This window comes from Falco punctatus (assembly GCF_963210335.1).
Source record: "Falco punctatus genome assembly, chromosome: 8".
Classification (NCBI taxonomy): domain Eukaryota; kingdom Metazoa; phylum Chordata; class Aves; order Falconiformes; family Falconidae; genus Falco; species Falco punctatus.
The window spans coordinates 42281688-42303843 of record NC_137588.1 but is presented as its reverse complement, the minus strand read 5'-3'; the positions used below and the strand labels follow the sequence as shown (position 1 = coordinate 42303843).

General features: G+C 45.2%; 1 protein-coding gene across 5 annotated transcripts in view; it reads right to left on the bottom strand.

Annotated features, from left to right (window-relative positions):
- The window catches only part of GALNT13 (polypeptide N-acetylgalactosaminyltransferase 13), a gene marked incomplete at its 5' end in the record, with an annotated part of 144920 nt that overhangs the window by 69636 nt on the left and 53128 nt on the right, over positions 1 to 22156 (bottom strand). For all 5 annotated transcript variants that reach the window (XR_013929931.1, XM_080398744.1, XM_080398741.1 and 2 more), the window contains 3 exons: positions 2304 to 2474; positions 3617 to 3824; positions 5244 to 5410. Coding sequence is in view for 4 of the 5 variants with exons in the window: in XM_080398744.1 (XP_080254870.1) it covers positions 2304 to 2474; positions 3617 to 3824; positions 5244 to 5410 (546 nt within the window). The remainder of the gene's footprint in view (positions 1 to 2303; positions 2475 to 3616; positions 3825 to 5243; positions 5411 to 22156) is intronic.

Genomic DNA, 22156 nt, shown 5'->3' with positions numbered 1-22156 from the left:
GAAGATAAATACTTCGAGTAAAACTGTAAATTACGTGGATTTTAATGTAACAAAAAGCAGAATTTGAGTGCAATGGTAATGTTAAGCAAACATGCACACAAACATGTAATCCAATGATGTTTGCATTCTACACCTATTTCACTGATTATAAAGAAAAAACACGAGTAAAGACATAGTCAATCTACATGAGACTGAAATAATGTTACAGAATGGAGGAAGCAACATGGATTAAAGCATATGAACTCATCAATTTGTTTCTGAATTTTTGGTATGGGTTAGGCTTTGGCTTCTTTTTATTGCCTCATTTTTTGAATACTCAGGTGGCAGCAGCTGCCAAGAACCATTCTTAGGTGAAGTATTATACATTTTCTCTTTGGATGCAGAATTTGTGATTGTTTCCTGCACCTCAGGACTGATGGGCTGCCGCAGTCTCTCTGACTGCATTTGATAAACATCTGGAAATACCAGCTAGCACTGAAAGCAGCCAATAACTTACTAAATGTTGTTTCCCATAGGAATGCTGTTATACTTGGGCAGTTCCACAGCTCGCTTGCTTTGCTGGTTCCCCTCCCATCAGGTAAAAAGGAAAATGAAACAGGGAGTACCTTCTTCTGACACCAAAGAGACTGGAATGCCTCCACTATGTGATCAGACAGGGCATCCATATGTCTAAAAGCTGACACTTTGGTCTTAAGCCAGCACAGTTACACACCCTCAGAGCCACCTCTTCACTCTAAAGCACTTGTGTAAGTGATAATTATGGGAATGTGGCACTTGGCATTAAACTCTGACTCCTACACCCACGCTCTGCCCACTAACACCCATCTCACCAGGAGAATCCCCAAAGGACCAGGCAACCACCAGCTAAAAGCTGGGGTGGGGTGGGGTGGGGGGAAGTGCACTATTTCTTTGTTTTTATAATTTAAAGAATCAATTACATGTGTGATTATGGATTCACTTCAAATACTATTCCATTCCAAGATAAGGAAACAAGAACTGGGATTTGCATGTCTCTGACAGCTCGCTGTCTCTGTGAATTGATGCCGTGCGGGAGAGGCAGGATAAACAGCGCACAGCCAGTGACACAGTGGGAGCAGCAGCCAGCACGGCATGCGGTTCTGCGGCTCGTTAGGATAATTAACTCTACAGATTTTAACGCACACCTCAGCTTTAGCGAAATAGCTGCTGGCAGACTTCACAGCTGAGTGATGATATTTGAGATCATGAGAAATGCAGTGCCCAGCTCAAACACGGGGTCATGCCCCCTTTGCTAGCGACAGGGTCTGCTCCTGGGCACCCGCTTGTGCTTCCTGAGAGCCCAACCTCAGAATCCCAGCCCTTCCCTGCCTCCAGGCTTTGAAGGACAAACAATGACAGATTTTGGCCACTTTCTGGCCTGAAATTTTGAAAGGCTTTTCTTTGTCCGCCCTGCCTTACCTGGAAGCGTTTCGGACAGCTGTGCTGTGACTGCTCCTCCACCCCCCCCCACCCACCCCCCCCCGCCAAGTTCAAGTTGGCTCTCTCTTTATCTGCCTGTTGCGGGGGTATGCAGGACTGGAATTCTGTCCACTTCATCATGTCTCTCACACAGGTTTGAAACCATTACATCCACTTGTGAAAGCTATTTGCCTTTTTTTTTTCTTAAAAAAAAACTTTTCATGAAGACCACAGAAGCTATTAGAGCTGAGCAAATAACCCATTGTGAGTAATTTATCCAATTTGTCCTGTTTCAGCTTCATTTAAAATTTTTCTAGAGGTTTTGTTACAGTCCGTGGTTTGAGCAATTAAATGAAAGAGGTCAGGAATGATCACGGGAATTCAGGACATACTCTTAGATCATTTTTGACTCAGTGTGCACAGTCATCAATTTTATCCTCTAGGCAATGATGAAAGTACGCATTTTAAGTGCAAATCATCATAATCGAATACTTGTGTTCAGTGTTAAAAAATGTGTATTTCAGCAGTATGTTCTAATATTGGCCTAAAATTACAAAAAAATAGTAACACCTGTAAACAGAAGGTCACAGGGCATTTACAGAAAAAAATCATAGGGTGAACTTACAAAGCAGATAAGATTTTAAATTATTGATGTTGAAAAGAAGATATAAATGAGTTTTCTCAGCTCTGATACCTACACTGCAGCATTAAGGATCAGTCGATTTTGGTCTTCACTGCCCTGAACAGTGTGCCGCAATTGACACGTGTTCTCTGATACTGCAGCAAAATCTTAGGTATTAAGCACTATTAGCTACACAAACAAGTACACGGTAGACTCGAACAGCACAGTACTCTTGATTCCTCACCTGACAGGCAAGGTCCTGTCTCCTTTCCTCCTGTCCATCTCTCTCTGGGGAACTGGATACCAGCGAAAGTTCAGTTTCCAGTTGAACCCTCCATAAGTCATATCAGATCCAGCCATGTATTCAAATGTGTCATCGCTGATCACATCAATGATCGGGCAGACAACGGTCTTCCTGTAAGGATAAAATAGGCTATTTTTAAATAGAACACTTTTGTCGTGTCAGTGTGCTGAATATTGCACTTAGTTTGAGGCTTCTCTACGTAAAACCCCATTTACATTTCCCCTTCTCTGCTGCCCGCAGCTTTTTGGAGACTCTGACCCCTTGCTGTGCTCCCAAGAGCTAAAAGCCACCGACACCCACCCCTGCTGGGCTCCCACCCCTCCAACAACCGCCCCCGTGAAGGCAGCAGCAGCACAACCTACGCTGCGTTGGGCAGGTTTGCTCCTTGCATCTGTGCAGTTTCCCTCTACACCTCCCAAGATGGGCAGCAGCAGGACAAACAGGGTTATTTTTGCTTGTGGCTGCTGGGCTTGAGCAGGGCGGGTTTTACCGTGTGCATCTCATGGAGCACCTGCGGCGCGGTTCATAAATGGGACCGTGCACCATGTGCAGCCGGGGCTGCTCATCCATCGAGCAGAGTGAGGGCCTTGGTGGGGCAGGGGAAAAAAAGGGAGGGGAGGGGGCAAAAGGAGGGGGGGAAAAGACGGGGGGGGGGTGGGGCAGGGGAAAAAAAGGGAGGGGAGGGGGCAAAAGGAGGGGGGGAAAAGACGGGGGGGGGGGGGGAGGGAAAGACGGGCGAGAGGGGGCCAAGACAGGGGGAGGGGCCAATAGAAGGGGGAAGTGGTAAAAAAGGTAAAGGAAGAAAGTAGAGAAAAGAGGAAAGAAGAGAAAAAAGAAAATAGGAGAATATAGGAAAAAACAGGCCAAAAAAGGGGAAAAAAAAAGAAAAGAAAAGAGTGCAAATTTCAGAGATATTGGAGGTGTCACCGCTAAGACGTTGTGCCTGGTGACAAGAAGGGGTGAAGACTGCCATCAGGTGGGGACACCCAGGCCTCGTGAAAGTGAATGGCGCAAGTTGCCATCCTGGCATTATTGGTCTTCCGTCAGTAACAGAGTCCTGCTGTAGGAATCAAAAGCTTATCACATATCTATTTAGAAATTAAGATTTCTCCAGTCTCTACTGATTAGATCCTAGACACAAATACTGGCGAACACCTTCCCACTAGGTTTTAAACCCCCTCGATCTCCTTTTCTGACCAATGACCTTGTTCCCATTCCAGCTTTCCATGCGCACGGTGCAGCGCTGCGCTCACCTGTCCTCCTTGATCCTGGCCAGCAGTGGCTCCAGCCAGCCCAGGGTGCACTCGCAGTGCGCGTCCAGGAACGTTATCACCTGCCCTCGGGAGGCTGCTGCCCCGCGGAGCCGCGCGCGGATCAGTCCCGACCTCTGCTCCATCCGGATGATCTTGATGGAGACTTCCAGGTTTTTCACATAGTTCTCCAATGAGGCCTTCAAAAACTCTGCCAAAGATAATTGGGGGAGGGGGAAAAAAAAAAAAATAGAAGAGAAACCTTATTTTTAGCTGGGTTCGGCAACTGCCAAGGACTCCAAATATAACCGCAGAGTTGATGCGTCACGCTCGGCCCTCCCAGGGGCATACCACATACGCTGCCCTGACACCGGGAACCACCCTGACACATCCTGGGTTTTTCTGAAGACTGAGGTGAGGTACCGAGGCACACGCTGGCACCCTGCACCCCGCAGCCACGTGGCAAAGAGCGCACACAGCGGCTAGAGCGTCCCGTGAAAATGCCACAGAAATTTTACAAAAGTCACAATCGGTTTTGCTCGAGATAAGCCAGCAATCAAGAGTGAGTGCAAAATGATTACGCTGCTGCTAATTTGTCAACAGTGAAATACAAATATGACTACTTTTGATGAAGGTCAGCATTTGAGCTCTTCAGGAACCCAAAACTTTGCTTTTTGGATAAACAGTAGTTACTTGGGATAAAGTCTTCCTCCACATCCTGGCCCAGAGGAACACGAACCCTACTGGTCCTCTGAAGCAGGGAAATGCAGGACAGTAATTAGAGTTCAGTTAATGCTACATGGGGCAGAACTAAAGGATGGCTCAGCCTGCATCCTCTGTCTGCTGGACCGTTGCAGCTGCATGGTGCATTTGCCATTATACGCATTTGGCTACTTGAGGAAAATTTATCATTCCATTGAGTACGTTTGCAGAATGAAATGCGATTCCTTTTCCAGGTAATATCAGTCTCACAGGCAGACAGTTTTGTTGCTAAACCCTGGGGTGGGAGGAAGAAAAAAAGAAGGAAAACAAAAAAAAAAAAAAAAAAGAGAGAGAAAAAAGAAATAAAAAAGGGAAAAAAGGTGGGCGGGAAGGGGGGGGGAAGCGGGAAAGAGTGGTAAAAAGTGGGGGGAAAGCGGGGGAAAAAGGAAAGGAGGGGAAAGTGGGGTGGAAGGGAGCAAGGCAAGGGAGAGAGAGAAGAAAGGTGGGGGGAAAGCAGGGAGAAGGCGAAAGAAAAAAGCCAGACCCAAAATAAATGACCCACACAGATGAGCAATACGAGGAAACCGGCTCAGTTTGGATATTCAGGAAAATCTGAAACACAGAACAGAGAGGGGTTGAGGGACAGCAGGAGACAGACAGAGAGAGATGTGAAAAAGGTCTGTCTTTTACAGTCATATGCCATGATAAAGCACAGTGTAAACAGTGCTGCTGGTGTGTGGGTAGAGCACCCCAGCCATGAGTTACTGCCCAATAACCCACCCCTGCGGGTTATCAAGTTTTTGATTTAACCAGGTTATTATGCCAAATAACAGCCTGGCCACCAGCACAGGCACAGCTCTCCTGCCGGCTCCTCACATGCCACGCTACACCACCACTGGGAACGTGATTCCTCTCTCCCAAAACCTACCTCTCTCGCTGGCGTCATCCACCAGGATGATTTCAGAAATCAGGCGGTGCGGCGAGCGGTTGATAACGCTGTACACGGTCCGAAGCAGGGTGCTCCAGGCTTCATTGTGAAACACAATCACTACACTTGTGTTAGGGAGCTCATCGGGGTAGACCTTTGTCTTGCACCTGCCAAAAAATACAGAAATACAGAAAAAAAGGGAGGTTAATCTTTACAAAAATCCCTAAAGATCTCTACTGATGGGACAGCCTGGAAAAGGGGCTTCAAGCCCTGTTGAGCATATGTTCCAAAGTGGTCACCGATCTCTTCAAGCTCCCAAGCCAGAAGGCAGAGGGAACTTCAAATTCTGTTTTCTTGCTAAGAAAGCACAGCAGAGTATCCAAAGGAACGTGCACCGCTGCATTCACAGCTCCCTCAGGCTCCCAGTCCCCTCGCTCCCACTTGGTGTGCCAAGAAATTGGCATCCAGCAGGCTCAGCATCATCGTGTCCTGACACAGCTGCACACAGGACACGGGGCAATTAATACGAGGTGTATCAAGTGGTTACAGTTAGGTCAAGGGACTCTCATTGTCACAAATTCTAAATTCTACAGTTTGAAGTACACAGCCCTCCAAGACCTTCCCATCTTTGGTGGCTTCTCAAAAAGAAGAAAAAAAAAATCACTATTTTCTAGACCATTCTATATAGCCACTCAATGAGAGAATGAGAGGTCAGTAATTTCACCTGTTTTGGAAAATGTGGAAATTAAGGCAAAGTGAGCAACAGATAGCAACTCTTGCTGATTTTGCAGAAGCAAATTGAAGCTATTTGCTTATTACAAGAGACAACCCAAAATTCTGCATGTTTGTTCCACATCTTGGACACATTTCAAAAATACAAACACACCTACATCAGCCTGCCCAGCACAGGTCAAGTCATCACTTAAACATACCTAATATTGGATTCTTAACCACTGCGACTGAAAATAATTTGCACTTTTTTTTTTTTTCTTTTTCTATTTTGCTACTGTATGGTTCTCTGGCCCTGAGATTCCTACTGTAACCCTGGTTCAGGAAAGCCCTTTCAGAAGGGACAGGGAGCATGTACATACTGTACAGCAGCAGCACACACACACTATGAATTAAACTGCACGTAAAGTGGGAAGAAATTAGGTATAGCTTTTTAGTTCATCTTCTCTGGAATACCACAAATTTGAAGCTTCCCCCCACAAAAAAATTCTAAATTAGTAAGTTACTCATTAGCATTTACATACCCTACACTCTGACTGTGACCCAGGCTCAGCATATCAGTTTTGTCTGTGTTATTTGAAAAATCAACCAGTCCCAATGAAGGAGTTGCTCAGGAGTAGCCTCCCCATCACAGAAACTGCTCTAATCAAGGGCCAAGAGAATGAATGAATGAGGTCCCTGAAGAAAAGTCAGCCTGTCCATATAGTTTCTTTCTTAAACATAACCGACCATAACAAAGCTCTTTTTAACCTTTTCTTCTGCCTCACCGACACTTTAAAAAAAAAAAAAAAAAAAAAAAAAAGATAAAACAACATCGTGAGCACAGCTTTCAAAGCAGAAGGTGGGAACAGAATACAGAAGAATACAACGTATCACTGATTGCTATGGTACAGATAAAAGGTTCATATGTGTGTGTGTGTGTGTGTGTGTGTGTGTATACATATATATGTCATTGGTCAGTAGATCTTGACAACAGAAAGCTGTCATATATCCATATGTGTGTGTATATATATATATATATATATATGTACGCACACACACAACAGTCTTAAATTCATGTTGATGATGACCACCAAAGTTTGCTGGTAGCCATCCCACCGTCACCATTTCCGCAATCTAATTAACGATACAACAATCCATCAATTATGATTTAGATTCAGAGTTCAGACAAATAAAAGTCCTTCATTAATTATCATCCATGATGACACCTGGTGCTTACCCAGAGGTGTCTAAAGGAGTGTGAGCCCAGCAGGACACTGTATCCAAAGAAGGACATTTTGAATTTATTTGTTTCCGAGGCACAGTAGAAGTTTTCCTCACACATGTAATTGCCCTTGGAAGGTGTCTCGTGTCAACCCTGGCAGCTCACAGTCAGGTCTCAAAGACTGAAAAGCAGAAAGGCTGCAGCACAAAGCTCAGTATGTTTATGTTGAGAGTCGTTTTCCAGAGCTTAACATCATTCTTAGCTGGAATAAATGCTGTTTGTTCCATATTTCACAACAGTCATTTAAATTTCATTTAAAATAGATACAATCTTAGAAACTGGAAAAGAACTACTACATCAGATTACATTTAAAAGTATTCAGAAACATACATCGGTAGTGAAAGGAGACAAGAAGATGGTTCCTTGTCTGCAGCTGAACGCTAATTTTGTAGTGCAAACAGAACATTAAGGTACAGAATTTTTATCATCATGTAGTATTTGCCAGGATCTTCAGTATTTTAACTATCCTTTTTATTACTCTCCAAGGTACCTTATGGCACCCAGGGAAGGTAAGGGCTAGATGAGTGGAGGACACTCATGAAGAGGTCATGTATCCTATGCTTTGCAGCAGACAGACCAATCTAAATTGTCATAAATCAGGTCATAAAGATCCATGAATGGCATCCTGTGGTGCATCAAACAGCACAACCAGCCAGACAAAAGAGGGGACTGCCTCGCCATACCCAGCAATGGGGCAGCCCCACCATGAGTGCTGTGCGTGGTGCTGGTGCCCACCCTTTGGGAAGGATGTGAAGGTCCTTGACGGCTCCCAGAGGAGGGCAACCACACTAGCGAAGGGCTGGGAACCATGTCCTCTGAGGGCAGCTGAGAACTTTGGGCTGGTCTAGTTTGCAGAGAACAGAGGCTGAGGGGTGACCTCACTGCTCTCTCCAGCTTCCTGAGGGTGGGATGTGAAGAGGGAAATGCTGAGCTCTTCTCCCTGGGATCCAGGGATAGGATGCATGGGAATGGCTCAAAGCTGCTCCAGCAGAGGTTTAAACTGGACTTTTGGAAGCATTTCTTTAGTGAGAGGGTGGCCAAACACTGGGACCAGCTTCCTAGAGAGGTGGTCGATACCCCAAGCCTGTCAGGGTTTAAGAGGCATCTGAATGATGCCCTGAACAACATGCTGGAGCTTGGTCAGGCAGTTGACTAGGTGGTCACTGTAGGTCGCTTCCAACCGAAATAGCATATTCTATTCTATTAAGGACCAGGTTTTTAAAATGCTCTGGAGCTGGCAAACTCTGCACAGACAAGTCACTAGAGCTCGTTAATTGATGAATCTGTGTGTAACACCCGATTCCTGCACTGGTCATTGGGATGACCTGAGTCTGGAACCATCACTCCCACGGTGAAAACACTTACTCCTTGAATTAAACAAAAACATCCTTAGCTCATTGACACAACTCTCACACACCTAACACCAGAGAGCTGCCACTTCACTTCCCACTGATGAGGCACAGCACTCATTTTAGAGGCAGGCAGGGGACAGAGAGACTGAAATACCAGGTGGCATGAGGCTGGGACGACTCTGGGTGGGAAGGTTATACTCTCACCAACATGCCTCTGCTCTCTGCTGGAAGTGAGACATTGATTAGTTTTCACTAAGCTCACTCAAAACAATTTTCCTAAGTATTTGATTCACTTTAAAAGTTAAACAACAAAGATCGGTGATAATACAACCATACAGTGGGTGTATAATCACTGTTCTTCCTCTTAAAGTAATCCCCACTGCCATTTACAAGATGTGCAAGGGAAAACAATCACAATCCATACGGGTGTAACTGATTTGCACCCCCTTCCCACCTCGTTCCTGCCTGCGTGTGGCCACACTCCCGACACGATGCTCATCACACCTCTTCGTGGGCTGATTCACCTCACGAAGATGTCCCCAAGCCCACCTCCTGGCCAGGCTGGTTTTTTTTTGGATGGTCAGTAGATGAATGTGGCGCAGCGATGCCAGGGAGATGCTGGAGATGGGGCAAGACCAGCAGCAGAAGGGGACGGCAGGGAGAGACCTGGTGCACCAACACCTCCCTGTTCTGGCCACAACGAGCTGCCGTGTCCAACGGCCCTGCTTTCCCTCAACGACTGCAGCAACACATGGCGCAGCTTTAGGTCAGCTCTCACATCCCCACCATGTCCACAAGAGCCCTCCCAGGGACTGTCTCTGGGCTGGGTACCTTGGTGGAGCGCATCCCGTGAGAGGGGCAGTCTGGAGGGATGTGGAATCTGCAGTGTCCCATGTCCCTCCCCAGGGAAGGCTCAGCCTCCACCAGTGTCCACTCTGCCCCTGGAGCACACCTCTGGGGGGGTTCAGCCCCAGATACCCACCTAACCCTCTGCTCCCTTTAGAGCGCACAAAAGAGAAAAGCCTTTTGCGTCCCTTTTACTGCAATGACGACAGTGACTCATGCTGCTTGTTTTCTAATTTGAAAATCCACCATGCGCTGAAGAAATGATAAGTAGGTAATCTGCTACTCACGCAATCAAACACGAGGGCTCCCTCTCCGCCACCCCTGCACTATTTACAATGTGTCCTGATTGTTCACACACACTGACGCTGGAAATACTTTCCCAGAAACACTGGGTCTTCTCATGCAGTCATCAGATGCTACTTTATGAATACACATTAAGTAAATACAGCTGCTTAAATATGAGAAAAACACATTTTCTGAGATCAGTAACATGGAAACAGAGTGAGATTCTACCTATTTACTATCCTTCCCATTGGCTGCGTGAAAATTATGTGAGCGTGGAGGGTTACCCCGTGATTTTATGCCTTCCAGAACCGTGCTGAAGCTCTCAGGGAAGCAACTCAAGGCGAAAGATCATGCATGAAAGCAAAGTATTTGGAGGGAAAAAATGAGACTATTGCTATTATATACAATTTATTATGTAGTATTTTTTTATATGATGCATTTGGGAACATATAGAACTGTGTTAAATACTTTTCGTTTATAAGACTTGAGGGATTTTCATGATTATTTAGTCATTACCTTTTATTGCTTTGCTATAGTGAAAATACCCATAAAGAAAAGGCTGGTAACACACATCACCGGTATGATGCCTCCAGGTAACCAAATTTACTGCACCCTCCAGTTACGTCAGGGCACTGGAAACCAGTCCGTTGCAGGACTGGTACTTTTGCTGCAGAGCAGTCACTGACGTGCATGCAAAGTTAGGGTAAAGGGAACACAAAACAGCCTGGGGAATTGAGCAAAACGGAGGAGCTGTTGGTCAGGATACTGAGAGGGGATCCCAAATTCCAGGCACAGACAGACTGAGAAACCAGTAACAGTGCACGCTGCAGTCTTCTGTGATGGAGGTGATGGAAGTGAAGGACAAGAGGTGGGAAGGGAAAGGGTGAATGCACCATCTCCCAGTGCCAAATTAATACTCTTGACTTGCTGCATGCTGCACCTCTGTCTCTGCTTTTAGTGCATATTTATGTTCTGATTAATATTGTTTGTGCAACAGTGGCAGCGTATTTATTCACCTATCTAATATATATAGGTTATATATATTTATATAAGCAGGTATGTACAGTTTTATTTATCTACACGTACACAAAAACCTACATATATGAACATATGAAACCTTAATTTATCTCTGTGGGTTCGCAAGGTGTGTCTCCTCACAGAAGGGTATTTACTGCTTATGATGAACAGTATTCTTGAATATACCAGTTCCACACTAGACTGCACTGGAATCATGATTTCCAGCATTGTAAAGCATCTATGATTGCGCAACACCATTAATACGTGCAGTAAGCAGATAACATCTGAAAGTAACATAAGCAACCTCCTCACTACTTCTTTGCCTTGCTGACATGTAATTTCTCTTTTTGCACTTGTTTTGCGTCTTAGTTCCTGTCTCTTTCCCCACTGAATTCTTGCATTTTAAAATCAGTCCAGTTTAAATACCTGCTATGCCGTATCACAACCTGCTGCTGTATCTCTCTCCAGCTAATATGATAGTCCTGAATGCTATCTCCTACCTCATTCATTCTCAGCTTTGAGCTGAATGCCACACCAGGAGGTGATTTGGGAAAGCTGCTGGACACCACAGAAGTTTTTCCATCAGCCCCAAAGGCAGTGCTGCTGGGGAGCGGGGCAGGCACCTACTTCTTCCTATTTGCAGCTCACCGCAGCAATGATCTCAGTGCATCCCATTTCCGGGGCACCGATGACGAACACCAGCTAATGCAACCACAAACCACCCCTTGTCCAGCAGGACAAGCAGCTATCCCTCTTACCCGCACCCTGCCTCCACCACCATCGGTAGACAAGGTACAAGGGCATAGCTGAAAAACTGACAGCGGCGTCAAGACACGAGAAACTCACCCCTAATTTCATAGTAATGCACATAAAGACCCATACCAAAGAGTGATGAATGTATCACCATGCAGAAAGAGCCTCTGCAAAACTGCCTCTTAAAAATGATCGCGCTGCATTTAAGCAAACTGCCAAAACATCAGAAGTCACAGAGTGAATTAAATCAATAAATTCATCTTTTCATAGGTGCGGTTACCATCCAGTGAACTTTATGCCTTGCAGTTGTTTTACCATCTTAATTTAGCGTCACGTCCACACACGTTATTTTTGAAGCATGACCAAGAATAATTTCACATAAAATGGAAGATGTCACCTTAAAACAGCTTATCATGCTTACAAAAACAACTCCGTGTATTTAAATGTGTTCTTATGTGGAATAACATCTTACATGCCAATTCTTAGGAAAACGTTTATCAGTTCACAAATGAGCTGAGGGGAACTCAAGTACCTATAGGACAACTTCAGTGCTGATGTGTTTAACACAGGGTGCTCGGTGGCCAGGGGCTGAGGCTGAGGAGGGCAGCAGCGAAGGCTGGCAGGTGCAGGAGCGCCTGTGCCAACAGAGGGAATCGAAGGCACCCTCAAGTGGAACGGGGAAGTGGTAGATGTTGGACAACCTTAACCATGCCTTGACGCCTCTGAATTCAGGGATTTCATTTTGAAAGCTGTCCCAGTAACAAAGCACTCCAGCTCAGCTATACAATACTGTCAAACGCCTTCCAAAAGTTCATGATTGTATATTGATCAGTGCAATAGAAGTGTTCTCTGAAAAGCAAGCGGAGGGATGACCTGACAGGACTGACAGTTCTCACAGACAGAGACTGGAAAAGGGTAGACCCCGCCACACCATCAGTAATTGCCTGTCACCATCCTTCAGCCGCCTTCTCCCCCCAGCCCCTTCCCAATGAAAACAGATGGCAAGATGCACCCTGAAAAAGATTATGATACTGCTTACCGTGGTAAGGCTACTACTAGGTTATTTTGGTGTTTAAATCTTGCAGCTGGCAGCTGGTGTGGCTTGGCTGCTTTGTCAAGGTACATTTTCTGTAGGATACACTACAGAAATCAAGCAAATGCTTTATCAGGGGGTTGGACTGGGTTATCTCCAGAGGTCCCTTCCAAACCACACCATTCCGTGATCCTCTGATATTGCTCCCATCACAATGAAGCATTTAAAAACCCTAGACTGCCCATTCAAGAGAAGCACCTTTCCCTCCCTACAGGCTCCGCAGCATTCCACAGCAGCGCTGGTTTTGCTGTATGAAGAACCAGAGGTCAAGGCTCTAAGGAGAAGCCGTGCCCGGGACCTTGCAGTGCCCTGCCCCTGTGTCACCACGTGCCCTCCTTGCCTCAGGAAACACTTCAGCAGCCTGATAGCTCCTGATCCACAGTACGCCCTCAAGAAATGCTCAGTAACATCCTGAGATGTCCCCATCAGCACTGATCACCAATGCTGGCATCTTGGCCATCTACCCCTGTGTTCACTCACAGCATTTCTCCAACATCACCCCGTAGCTTTGTGGCGCACAACCTGAAATTGAGGCATACCTCTTGTTATGAAATGCAGAAAGCCTGAAATCTTGCCATTTCTCATCATCCCCCATGCCAGCAGCCCCCGAGAGCACGTCAGCATGCACCATCTCCATGCTCAGGTGCTACTCGCCGCTGCGAAGATGAATGCACCACTGCATAGTGAAGCTGGCAGCCAGTTATATTTATCTCCCTCTAGACCTGGAACACGCCACCGCTGCGTTGATACCTCACAAGATGCCAAATCTTATCAGTGTGTATTGATTATGTGCCAGGGTGCTAATAGCACATAAGGAATGCTTTTTGTGCTCCGCTGTACCTGGCTTTCAGGAGCGCACTCATGGATTGTGATTCCTGTGGGACAGTGTTGGTATCCACAGAAATACTCCAAGTATTTCCACCTTCCTCTAATCTTGAACAGGATTTTAAAAAACATAAGGAAAGGTGCACTTAAATTAAAAGAATATATAAAATAAAATTCTGGCAAAACAACAGCTGCTTTGATGTCCGGCAGTACCAGCAGACCGTTTCTGGTCTCCCTCCACAAAGAACGGCAACCAAAACCCCCAGCTCTCCTTGCTAAAGTGGTTTTGAAGCAGCAAGTACGTGATGGGAAGCCAAATGCAGCACTGGCATGACTCCAGCCACCAGAGCTGCTAAAACACCCTACAGCCCTCTCCAGAGCCAGGCCTCTGGCCAGCACCTTTACAGAAAACTTCAGGCAGCGAATGCTCCCCTACCACAAACCTTCCTGTCAAAACTGTTAATTGCGCCATGTGCAGATCACCAATGCTCCTTTTTGGTGTTTGGTTTTGCTTTCTGAAAATCACAAGTTGGACTGTAAGTTAACTACCCCAGTAAGCAATAATTTATTTCTAGGGTGATAACTCTCCTACTATGAGAATCCTATCGCCTTAAATAGTCTCCGATCCACTTTAAACAAAACCTGCCAGCTACTCAAGGAAATAGAAAGTGTGAAAATGAAATATATGGTTATCTCCAGAGGTCACTTCCAACCCACACCATTCTGTGATCCTCTGATATTGCTCCCATCACAATGAAGCATTTAAAAAACCTAGATTGCCCATTCAAGAGAAGTACCTTTCCCTCCCTACAGGCTCCGCAGCATCCCAGAAGACAACACTGTCCAAGGGTTCAAATTCCCTGCCAAAATGGCATTAATTTAAGCTTTATCTGTTGTGTCTCCTCTTGCCCACAGATACAGGTGACGCAAGAGGCCGTGCGAGCTCCACCAAGCGCCAGCACTCCCGACCCAGAGGGTAACACGCCAACCTGTAACCCATCCTGCTGCAGCGTTTCAACACGCACAGCTGTAACCCTGCTTCAATGAACTTACTTCAAGTGCACCAGTTCGTATTTTAGACTGGAATTTATGCAATTGAAAGGTAAATAGAAAACAATTGAATAGGAACTTATTTCACTTAGAGGAAAGTAGAACTGTCCTGGAACTGTCGCTACGTTGTCTTACCAAATTTTATCGTATTGAAGCACTCCAAAGCTAACCAACTTTTATATCCAGCAGATGATGAATGTGAAAATATCTTACAAGGATTTTTCTCTGTTTTTTCATTAGAGTATCAATAGGTTTGCCACTTCTGGGAGCAAAGACCCTTCGTTCACACCTTCAGCTACCACTGTTCATAAAGCTTTGGGTATAGCCTTGGATATCACCTCTTCCTTGGGGTTTTTCAGCTCCAAGCTCCATTTTAATATTTTCGAAGTTACTTTTACACCTGACGAAGAACACTGTAATACAGCACAGTATTGCCAATCATTGGAAGAGGCTTCCCAGGGAGGTGGTGGAGGCCCCATCCCTGGAGGGATTTAAAAGAAGCACAGATGAGGTGCTGAGGGACACGGGTTAGTGGTGGCCTTGGCAGCGCTGGGCTAACGGTTGGCCTTGATCTTAAGGGTCCTTTCTAACCTTAATCAAAGAATCACAGAACAGTTTGGGTTGGAAGGGACCTTAAAGCCCACCCAGTTCCCACCCCTGCCCCGGGCAGGGACCCCCCCCAGCGCAGGCTGCTCCCAGCCCCATCCAGCCTGGCCTGGAGCACTGCCAGGGATGGGGCACCCACAGCTGCTCTGGGCAGCCTGGCCCACCGCCTCGCCGCCCTCACGGGGAGAGGTTCTTCCTGTTATCTGACCTGCATCTGCCCTCTTTCCACTTAAAACAATGCAGTGTAGAGGTGACCATTTCTTTTTCAGAGGACTATACTAGAGGCCACTTTGGACTTTCTCTACCCTTTCCAACAAAAATCAAAGACCTATAATGGAAATTACAGATCAGATCAGGCTTTCTTGGATGGTTTTTGATCATTTCCAGTGCCATTTTTTGTTATATGCTTGCTGAATCTTCTTTGAAGCTCATCAAGCCCACCTCAAACTTCCCCTTCATATTTTTCAAAATATTTTAGTAAGTATTAACTTTGAATCCTCAAATCTCTTATTCATATCTGCAATAAATGATGTAAGAAACAAAAAATCATTTTCACACGCTTCTGCTTTCACACAGCTCTGGAGCCCCCAGCTAAGGGGTGAAATTCTGCACCACATGAAGTAAAGATGAGGGTGGTGGCATGCTTTCATGCTGCAAGCTTAGCTCTTCATTCAGCATTTGCCTGTAGTCAGAAGGTACATCTCCATGCTGTGCTCGGCAAAGCAGGTAAATGATGTGCTGGATTCAGAGGTTCCTCCCAAAACTGAACTGCTGGCAAGAAACCAACTGCAATAAATCAGCCAAAGGCTTGGTGACCCTATAGTCCTCTGTGAGCACCCAGCCAAATCCCTGCTCCTGTGCTGTCCTCCCCCCATGCTGTCCTCCCCACACATCCACGCACCGCCAGAAAGCTCATTTCATAAATCCACAAGGATTAGTACTGCACTATACAGCTGTCAGTCAGTACACTTCTGGAAGTCTCCAAATACCATTTTCAAAATTCAGAGTGCCTTTTCCAGTCTGTACACACCACCACATAAATTTCTGAGAAATTATTTTTCTTTTTATTTTGTTCTTACTTAAAATAATAATGCATACATTTTTAAAGGGGTTTATGGGATACGGTAGGAAGTAGCCGATTTCTCTGAATGAATGCACATAACCAAGCTGGAGGACAGCTTCCATCAGGGAGGAGATAAAACAGGAGCATGAATTACCCACACAGGCTTATTTCCTGGCATTCTTACAACTATTTCTGGCTACTCCTTTACAACAAAGTGAATTTTCTCTGCATGCCACAAGAGGTTTCAAAACACAAGACCATCCTCTTAGTAGAGAGACACATGCCCCAAAAGAGAAGTTGCCCAGTGTTACATCCACCGCAGCCAGATACATCAGCACAGATGCCTACCTGGGTGGTGGCCAGTGCTACTGCAGGGCCAGGACTGCCTCAGGCTGGTGCTTTTAACTGGTCCTTATTTCTGCCTGGAGTTAAGAGGAGATGCCTTGCAATGCCAAAGCCATCCGCATACCTGTTGACAGAAGCTGAACCACGGATCTTTATTGCTTTGACTGTTTAGTGCTCAGAAATGAACTTATACTGATGATCTGCTTGTAGAAGCATCATCTAACAGGCTGCATGGCTGAGAAGGCATTTGCTTGTCTCACTGCCTATCCTCTTAAAAAAAAAAAAAAAAGTGTAGCCCCGGCCCCTTGCCCATAAGGTCTCTGTGTGCCCCGACAAGGTCCCCTCCCCGCCTCCCCCTGCCCCGGCTGGGCAGCCCCCGCTCCCGCAGCCGCCCCGCACACGCCACCTGCTCTAGCCCCGCCGCACCTTCGTTTAATCATTAAGGATCTTCTTTTAGTAAAGAAGCTATGATTAGTTTTTCATGCTGCTGAATACAATTTTGCAGGCTCTTCTCACTCGTCAGTCGTATCCAGAGGCTCATTCCCACATTCCCCTTCCAGGCACGTATAGAAGCTGAACTTTGTTCCTCGCAACAACTGGTTGGGCCAAGAGCAGCACCCACGGTAACCATCCGTTTCTGAGCCTTGACTTGCCAGGCAAAGGGACAGCTTTACACGAAGGAAGCAATTTCATGCTTGAAGAGCCTTGCACTATTAAGTCAGAAAATTGAGTTACAGCTGCTTCGCAGGGTGGACCCTGCAGCCAGCAAGGGTCAGGATCAGCCCTGAGGTACATGGGGGGACTGTCCTGGGACGAGCTGCTGACAGAAAAGCAGAACTGAAATGAGATCAACCTACCTGAAATCCTTCTGTTTAAATACTACATATTTTCCTAAATCGCATACCACACAAGGACTAAACACCTACCAGTTCAACCTAGCACTGTTACATTATTTAGGGTATTTATGGGAAAACTAGGAACATGCTTATCCTTGCAATGTGGATAACTCTGGCATACTTTAAAAATATGAAATAGCTACATATTTTAAAAACTAAACAAGCCATGCAAATCAAAATCTTCAATTAAGTACCCTCCATCCCCATTCTCAAAGGTCTGGGGGTAAAGCTGCATGTCAGCTGTCCTGATTATCTGGGAGAAGCTACGATGGGAAGGAGGTGAGGTCCCAGCAGCACTGGCTTCCAAGGCAGCCTGCAAATTCTTTACTAGAAAAAAAAATAAAAATTAAACAGTACCTGCCAAATAACACTGAAGTTATCCATTCTCTTATACAAACAGCTTAAGCATTTACTACTATTCCAAGTCACTTGAAGCCATAAATAAAGGAAGTAAAAATACCTTGGTTAGATCAATTTTTCTACAAATAAAATCATTCTTTATGCTTAGAGTAGAGCGATATTTTGGGGGCCTCTCTAGTAAAGCCATTATCCCAGGCTGACTGCAGTGCTGCCCGGAACTGAAACCAGTTTTCAACTATTTTAACACAAAGTAAGCAGCTGAATTCTTCTGGTTTACAATCAAATCTCCTCATGTTAAATGCCTTCCTCTAAAGCAGACTACGGACCACATGGAGCAGCGTGTCAACAAGAAGCAGGTTTATCTTTCTGGAAATCAAACCCTTTGCAAGTTCTCTGAACAAAGGACACCTTCAAAGATCCATGTGTACCATTGTCTATGAAAAAATGCCGCTTAGTGTAAGGAACTAACAAAGTCCACAGCCAAAACCGCTTCTGCAGCCTCCAGATGTAACCCCTTCTCCCTAGACACATTTCTGCTCCTTTGGTACATACACCTCCAGATGTAGAGACATTTAATCTGTTTTCAGATTAACAAGAATAAGCCAATTCCATTCAAATGACTCGTACAGATTGACCTCTACTGAGCATTCGCATTTTCTTCTCTTCTTACACATGGGTGCTTCGCTGATGGTGTTTGAATCAAAAATCTTCCTTTTGTACCTGTGTCTGTTCTGTCACATACAACTGTCCTCATGTGGCACGCGTATATATATATAGATAATATTCTCACCTGTGCAGGACTCATTCCTAGTTAAAACAAAAACTGTCAATCTGATAAAGTCATTTGAAGAGCAGCATTTTTCGCTGAACAGTAACAGCACAAAGCAAAGCAAACTGCTGGTCTGTCTTGCAGACAGCTCCTGGGAGCGATCTAAAGCCCACCTGTAAAGACACACTCCAACAGCTCCTGAGGGCTGGGCAGAGAGCAGGGGTTCCTTGCATCGCTTGCCCTCTGTCAGAGCTATGGCACCGGTGCATTTCTAATTTTAGGAGCAACCCTGTGGGTAAGAATCTCATGGCGGTTGCTGTTGCTTTGGCACTATGTGGAAATTGAGAGTGCAAACAATTAGTTAGTAAAATGGCAAGCTAGTAAAGAAAGGGCTACAAGCATTTCTTGAGTTACTGCTGCACCCTATTAGGCTTAAATTGTGTATAACCACAGTACAGGTAATGAATGAAAAACCTGGTACGTTATTGTTGTTTGTTACACACCAGCTACCAAATGGTTAGAAAAGATACTCTACATGGAATCTCCCCAAGCATACCAAGATGCTCCAAGGTGAGGACGTTTTGCAAATGCCAACTTAGGTTTACCTGGAAATGTGACCAAAAAAAAAAGATGTCCTCTCATTTCCTGAGCTTAGCCCAGCTGATTTGAGCTGAGGTGTGCTCTGCAGACAGGTCCTGCCCCTGCTCCAGCTGGCTGTGCCATGAGGGACATCACATTGCCACAGCCACCAAGGGGTAATGGCCACAGATTTTAACAGATCCTTTTGTTACGTGAAAGTACAGACGAAGGACTCACAAAACCAGATTAGAAGCCAGATGTTCACTTGTGAACATATTTTTCTCATTGCTGGAGAATTACTTTTATAATCTTAACACTCTTTAGCTAATTTATACATCGGGAATTGTCTTTAACCTTATACAGATTACTTGTATGTACTTTCTCTCCCTACTGGCAGCCAACCTGGGTGATTTTTTCCCCCTCAGACAAGGTGAAATAATTTCTAAACTGTCATTTCAAAGTAATTTCTAGCCCAAACTCATTACCGAATTCTCCCCAAGCTTACTTGCTCATGAGTGGTTTATAGATTCTCTATGTGTAATGGTATATACACAGTAAAATCTTAAAAAATAAATAAGCTTTTAATTATACGAAGCTGTAAGCAGATAAGAGTTCCTTTGTTGCTGGGTTTATGTACTTTATCCACCACGACTTAGAGCCGGGAAAAACCCTAACACAACACTTTCTGGTGCAAGACAAACGGATTAGATGCAAGCATTACAAAATAAAACAATTTACCCTCCCTTATCAGGGCCAAATTGCAAGAACAAATAGCGCTATCACAGACAAATCTAATCAAAGCTTCCTGCCCCGTAACACGGAGTTCGAGGCACTAAGGGATTTTCACAGATGTTCCACAAAGGAAATTTCCACAAGCAGCGATCGCCACTTCTATACTACTTCCTCCAGAGCCTTTCCCTCCACCCTGGGACCACCCATCAAGTTTTTTGCTTCTAAGAAGCCAACCCAGAACTATGGCACCAAGTTTAAGCCGCAATTACAGTTTCAAAAATTGTAATGTGTGATTGTGTTTCTGATCAGAAATGTATGCGCGTAAGCGCAGACACACACACAAACACAATGGAAAACAGCTAACTTCAACCTAAACTTCAATAAGAAAATCCAATTAAAATGGTATGGGAATTTGTAGAACAGCACTCATCCAGAAAAGACTGACGATGGATTTCTTCCCTTGCTGGAGAAAATACTTTGAAATAAAACTAAACATTTCTATGATGAATTAAATTGGGTTTAAGGTTTAATCAATAGCTACTTCAAATTAGACCTGACACTGATTAAAAATCTTCAAGTTGGCCATTACCAACAGAACTTGGGCAATCGAGGGACATTCTTTGGGTGGGCAGCACTAGATGTAACGGGGAGCAAGTTAACTGCCAGCGTGAACGTCGTGTTCATGTGCTGGACTGACATCTCAGCGCAGGAGCAGAGATGCGCAGGACTCCGCCATACTGTCCCGTTACAGCACACAGGAGGTGGCTTTTGCGCTGTCCCGGTGAGAGAACTCATTCCTGCAGAAGCGTGAGCCAACTCATCGACTTTGTGGAGGTCAGGACTGCGCATCAGGCCAATTCACAAACATCCCCGTTTGGGAGAAGGGCAAGACAAGAGGCAGCCACCTTATTTCACAAAACTGTAAAGGGAATTTCTCATTAGCCACCAACCAATCCAGCCTTCCTTTTCTTCCTACAATTCATAAAGTGAAACTTTTTTTTAGAACTCTAACATTTTTCCTTTGAAAAAAATAGCTCCCTCATCTTACAAACACAAGTACTGTGGTTGCAGTGTAAATCCAGAATTAGCTCACAGTCATTGAACATTTAATCAGAGAGTCATAACAGGTTTCAAGAGCTCTTTCATCTGCTAATGTGAAAAAAATTAAGATTCCCTCAGATATTTTTTTTTTTTACTCTTAAATATGTGGGTTTTATTCAGACTCTTATGACATACACACACCCCCCTCCGCTTTGATCATTTGGAGGCACAACAGCAGCAATGATCACAAACAGTGACAGCCCAGGTACTATCTGCTGCTCTATATAAATACATACATACACATATAAATACATACACACACACACCCCCCAGTGAAAAAGCTACCTTGTCAGTGTACTACTACTACTTCACTGTCCTCTTCCCAATGACTTTGACAATAAACGTACCATAGCATAACTGAAGACTGAATTTCTAGAATAAGAAATTACAACAAGACTCTTCTTTTTTCTTTTTTTGGGGGGGCTCTTTGTTTCTTATCAGAATTCTCAAGTCTAGTTGTAGACATTAATTTGTGGCATGGACATCATATTATAATGCACAATTCTAAATAACTCTTGCAGAGATATAAAGGCAGTGGGAAACCTTTTCCCAGCAGACGACACTCTGCGTTTAGGGCTAAACCACAGCTGGAAATCATAAAACCTTCTAAACACAGGACTAATGGGTAAGCTGTGGGTTTATTTTCATTGAAGACAGGAGTGTGGGAAGCCAGACACATCATTTTCTGCTTTAAGCCTATACTTGACACCACCGGGAGCAGGAAGAGGACATCCCTGAGAAACAGGCATTCGGCTTTTCCAACATCTTAATCTTAAACCAGCCCAAGACGGAAAGTTGCTGCATCTGTTAGGGACATCTCATGCAAGACAGAGAAGAGGAGCAGTGCTTAGGACTGCTGCCAGTGGCTGTGACTCCTCTCCACCCCAGGGACCCCACACAACCCTGACGGCACATGAATCCTTAATTACTGGTGCAGGCAGCCAGAACGGAGACCGCAACTTAATGGCGTGGCACGCGATCTGAACTATGTGAAAACGCCATTTACACACAGCGAAATGTTGACAGGCGAGAGGTACAATAAAAAGGTCAAGTCATGGCAAGAGTTAATTAGTCCTGTATAAATGCCCTTCATTCCTTTAATCCCCCGGCATCATTACCAAAATAGAGAGCTGCTTGGCCGCTTCCCGGCACGCACCCATGAAGACAGCGGCGGCGATGCCCTGCACACCAGCCACTGCCTGCCCAGGCACAGCCACCCGCCTCCTGCGCCCACCGCCCCGCAGGCAC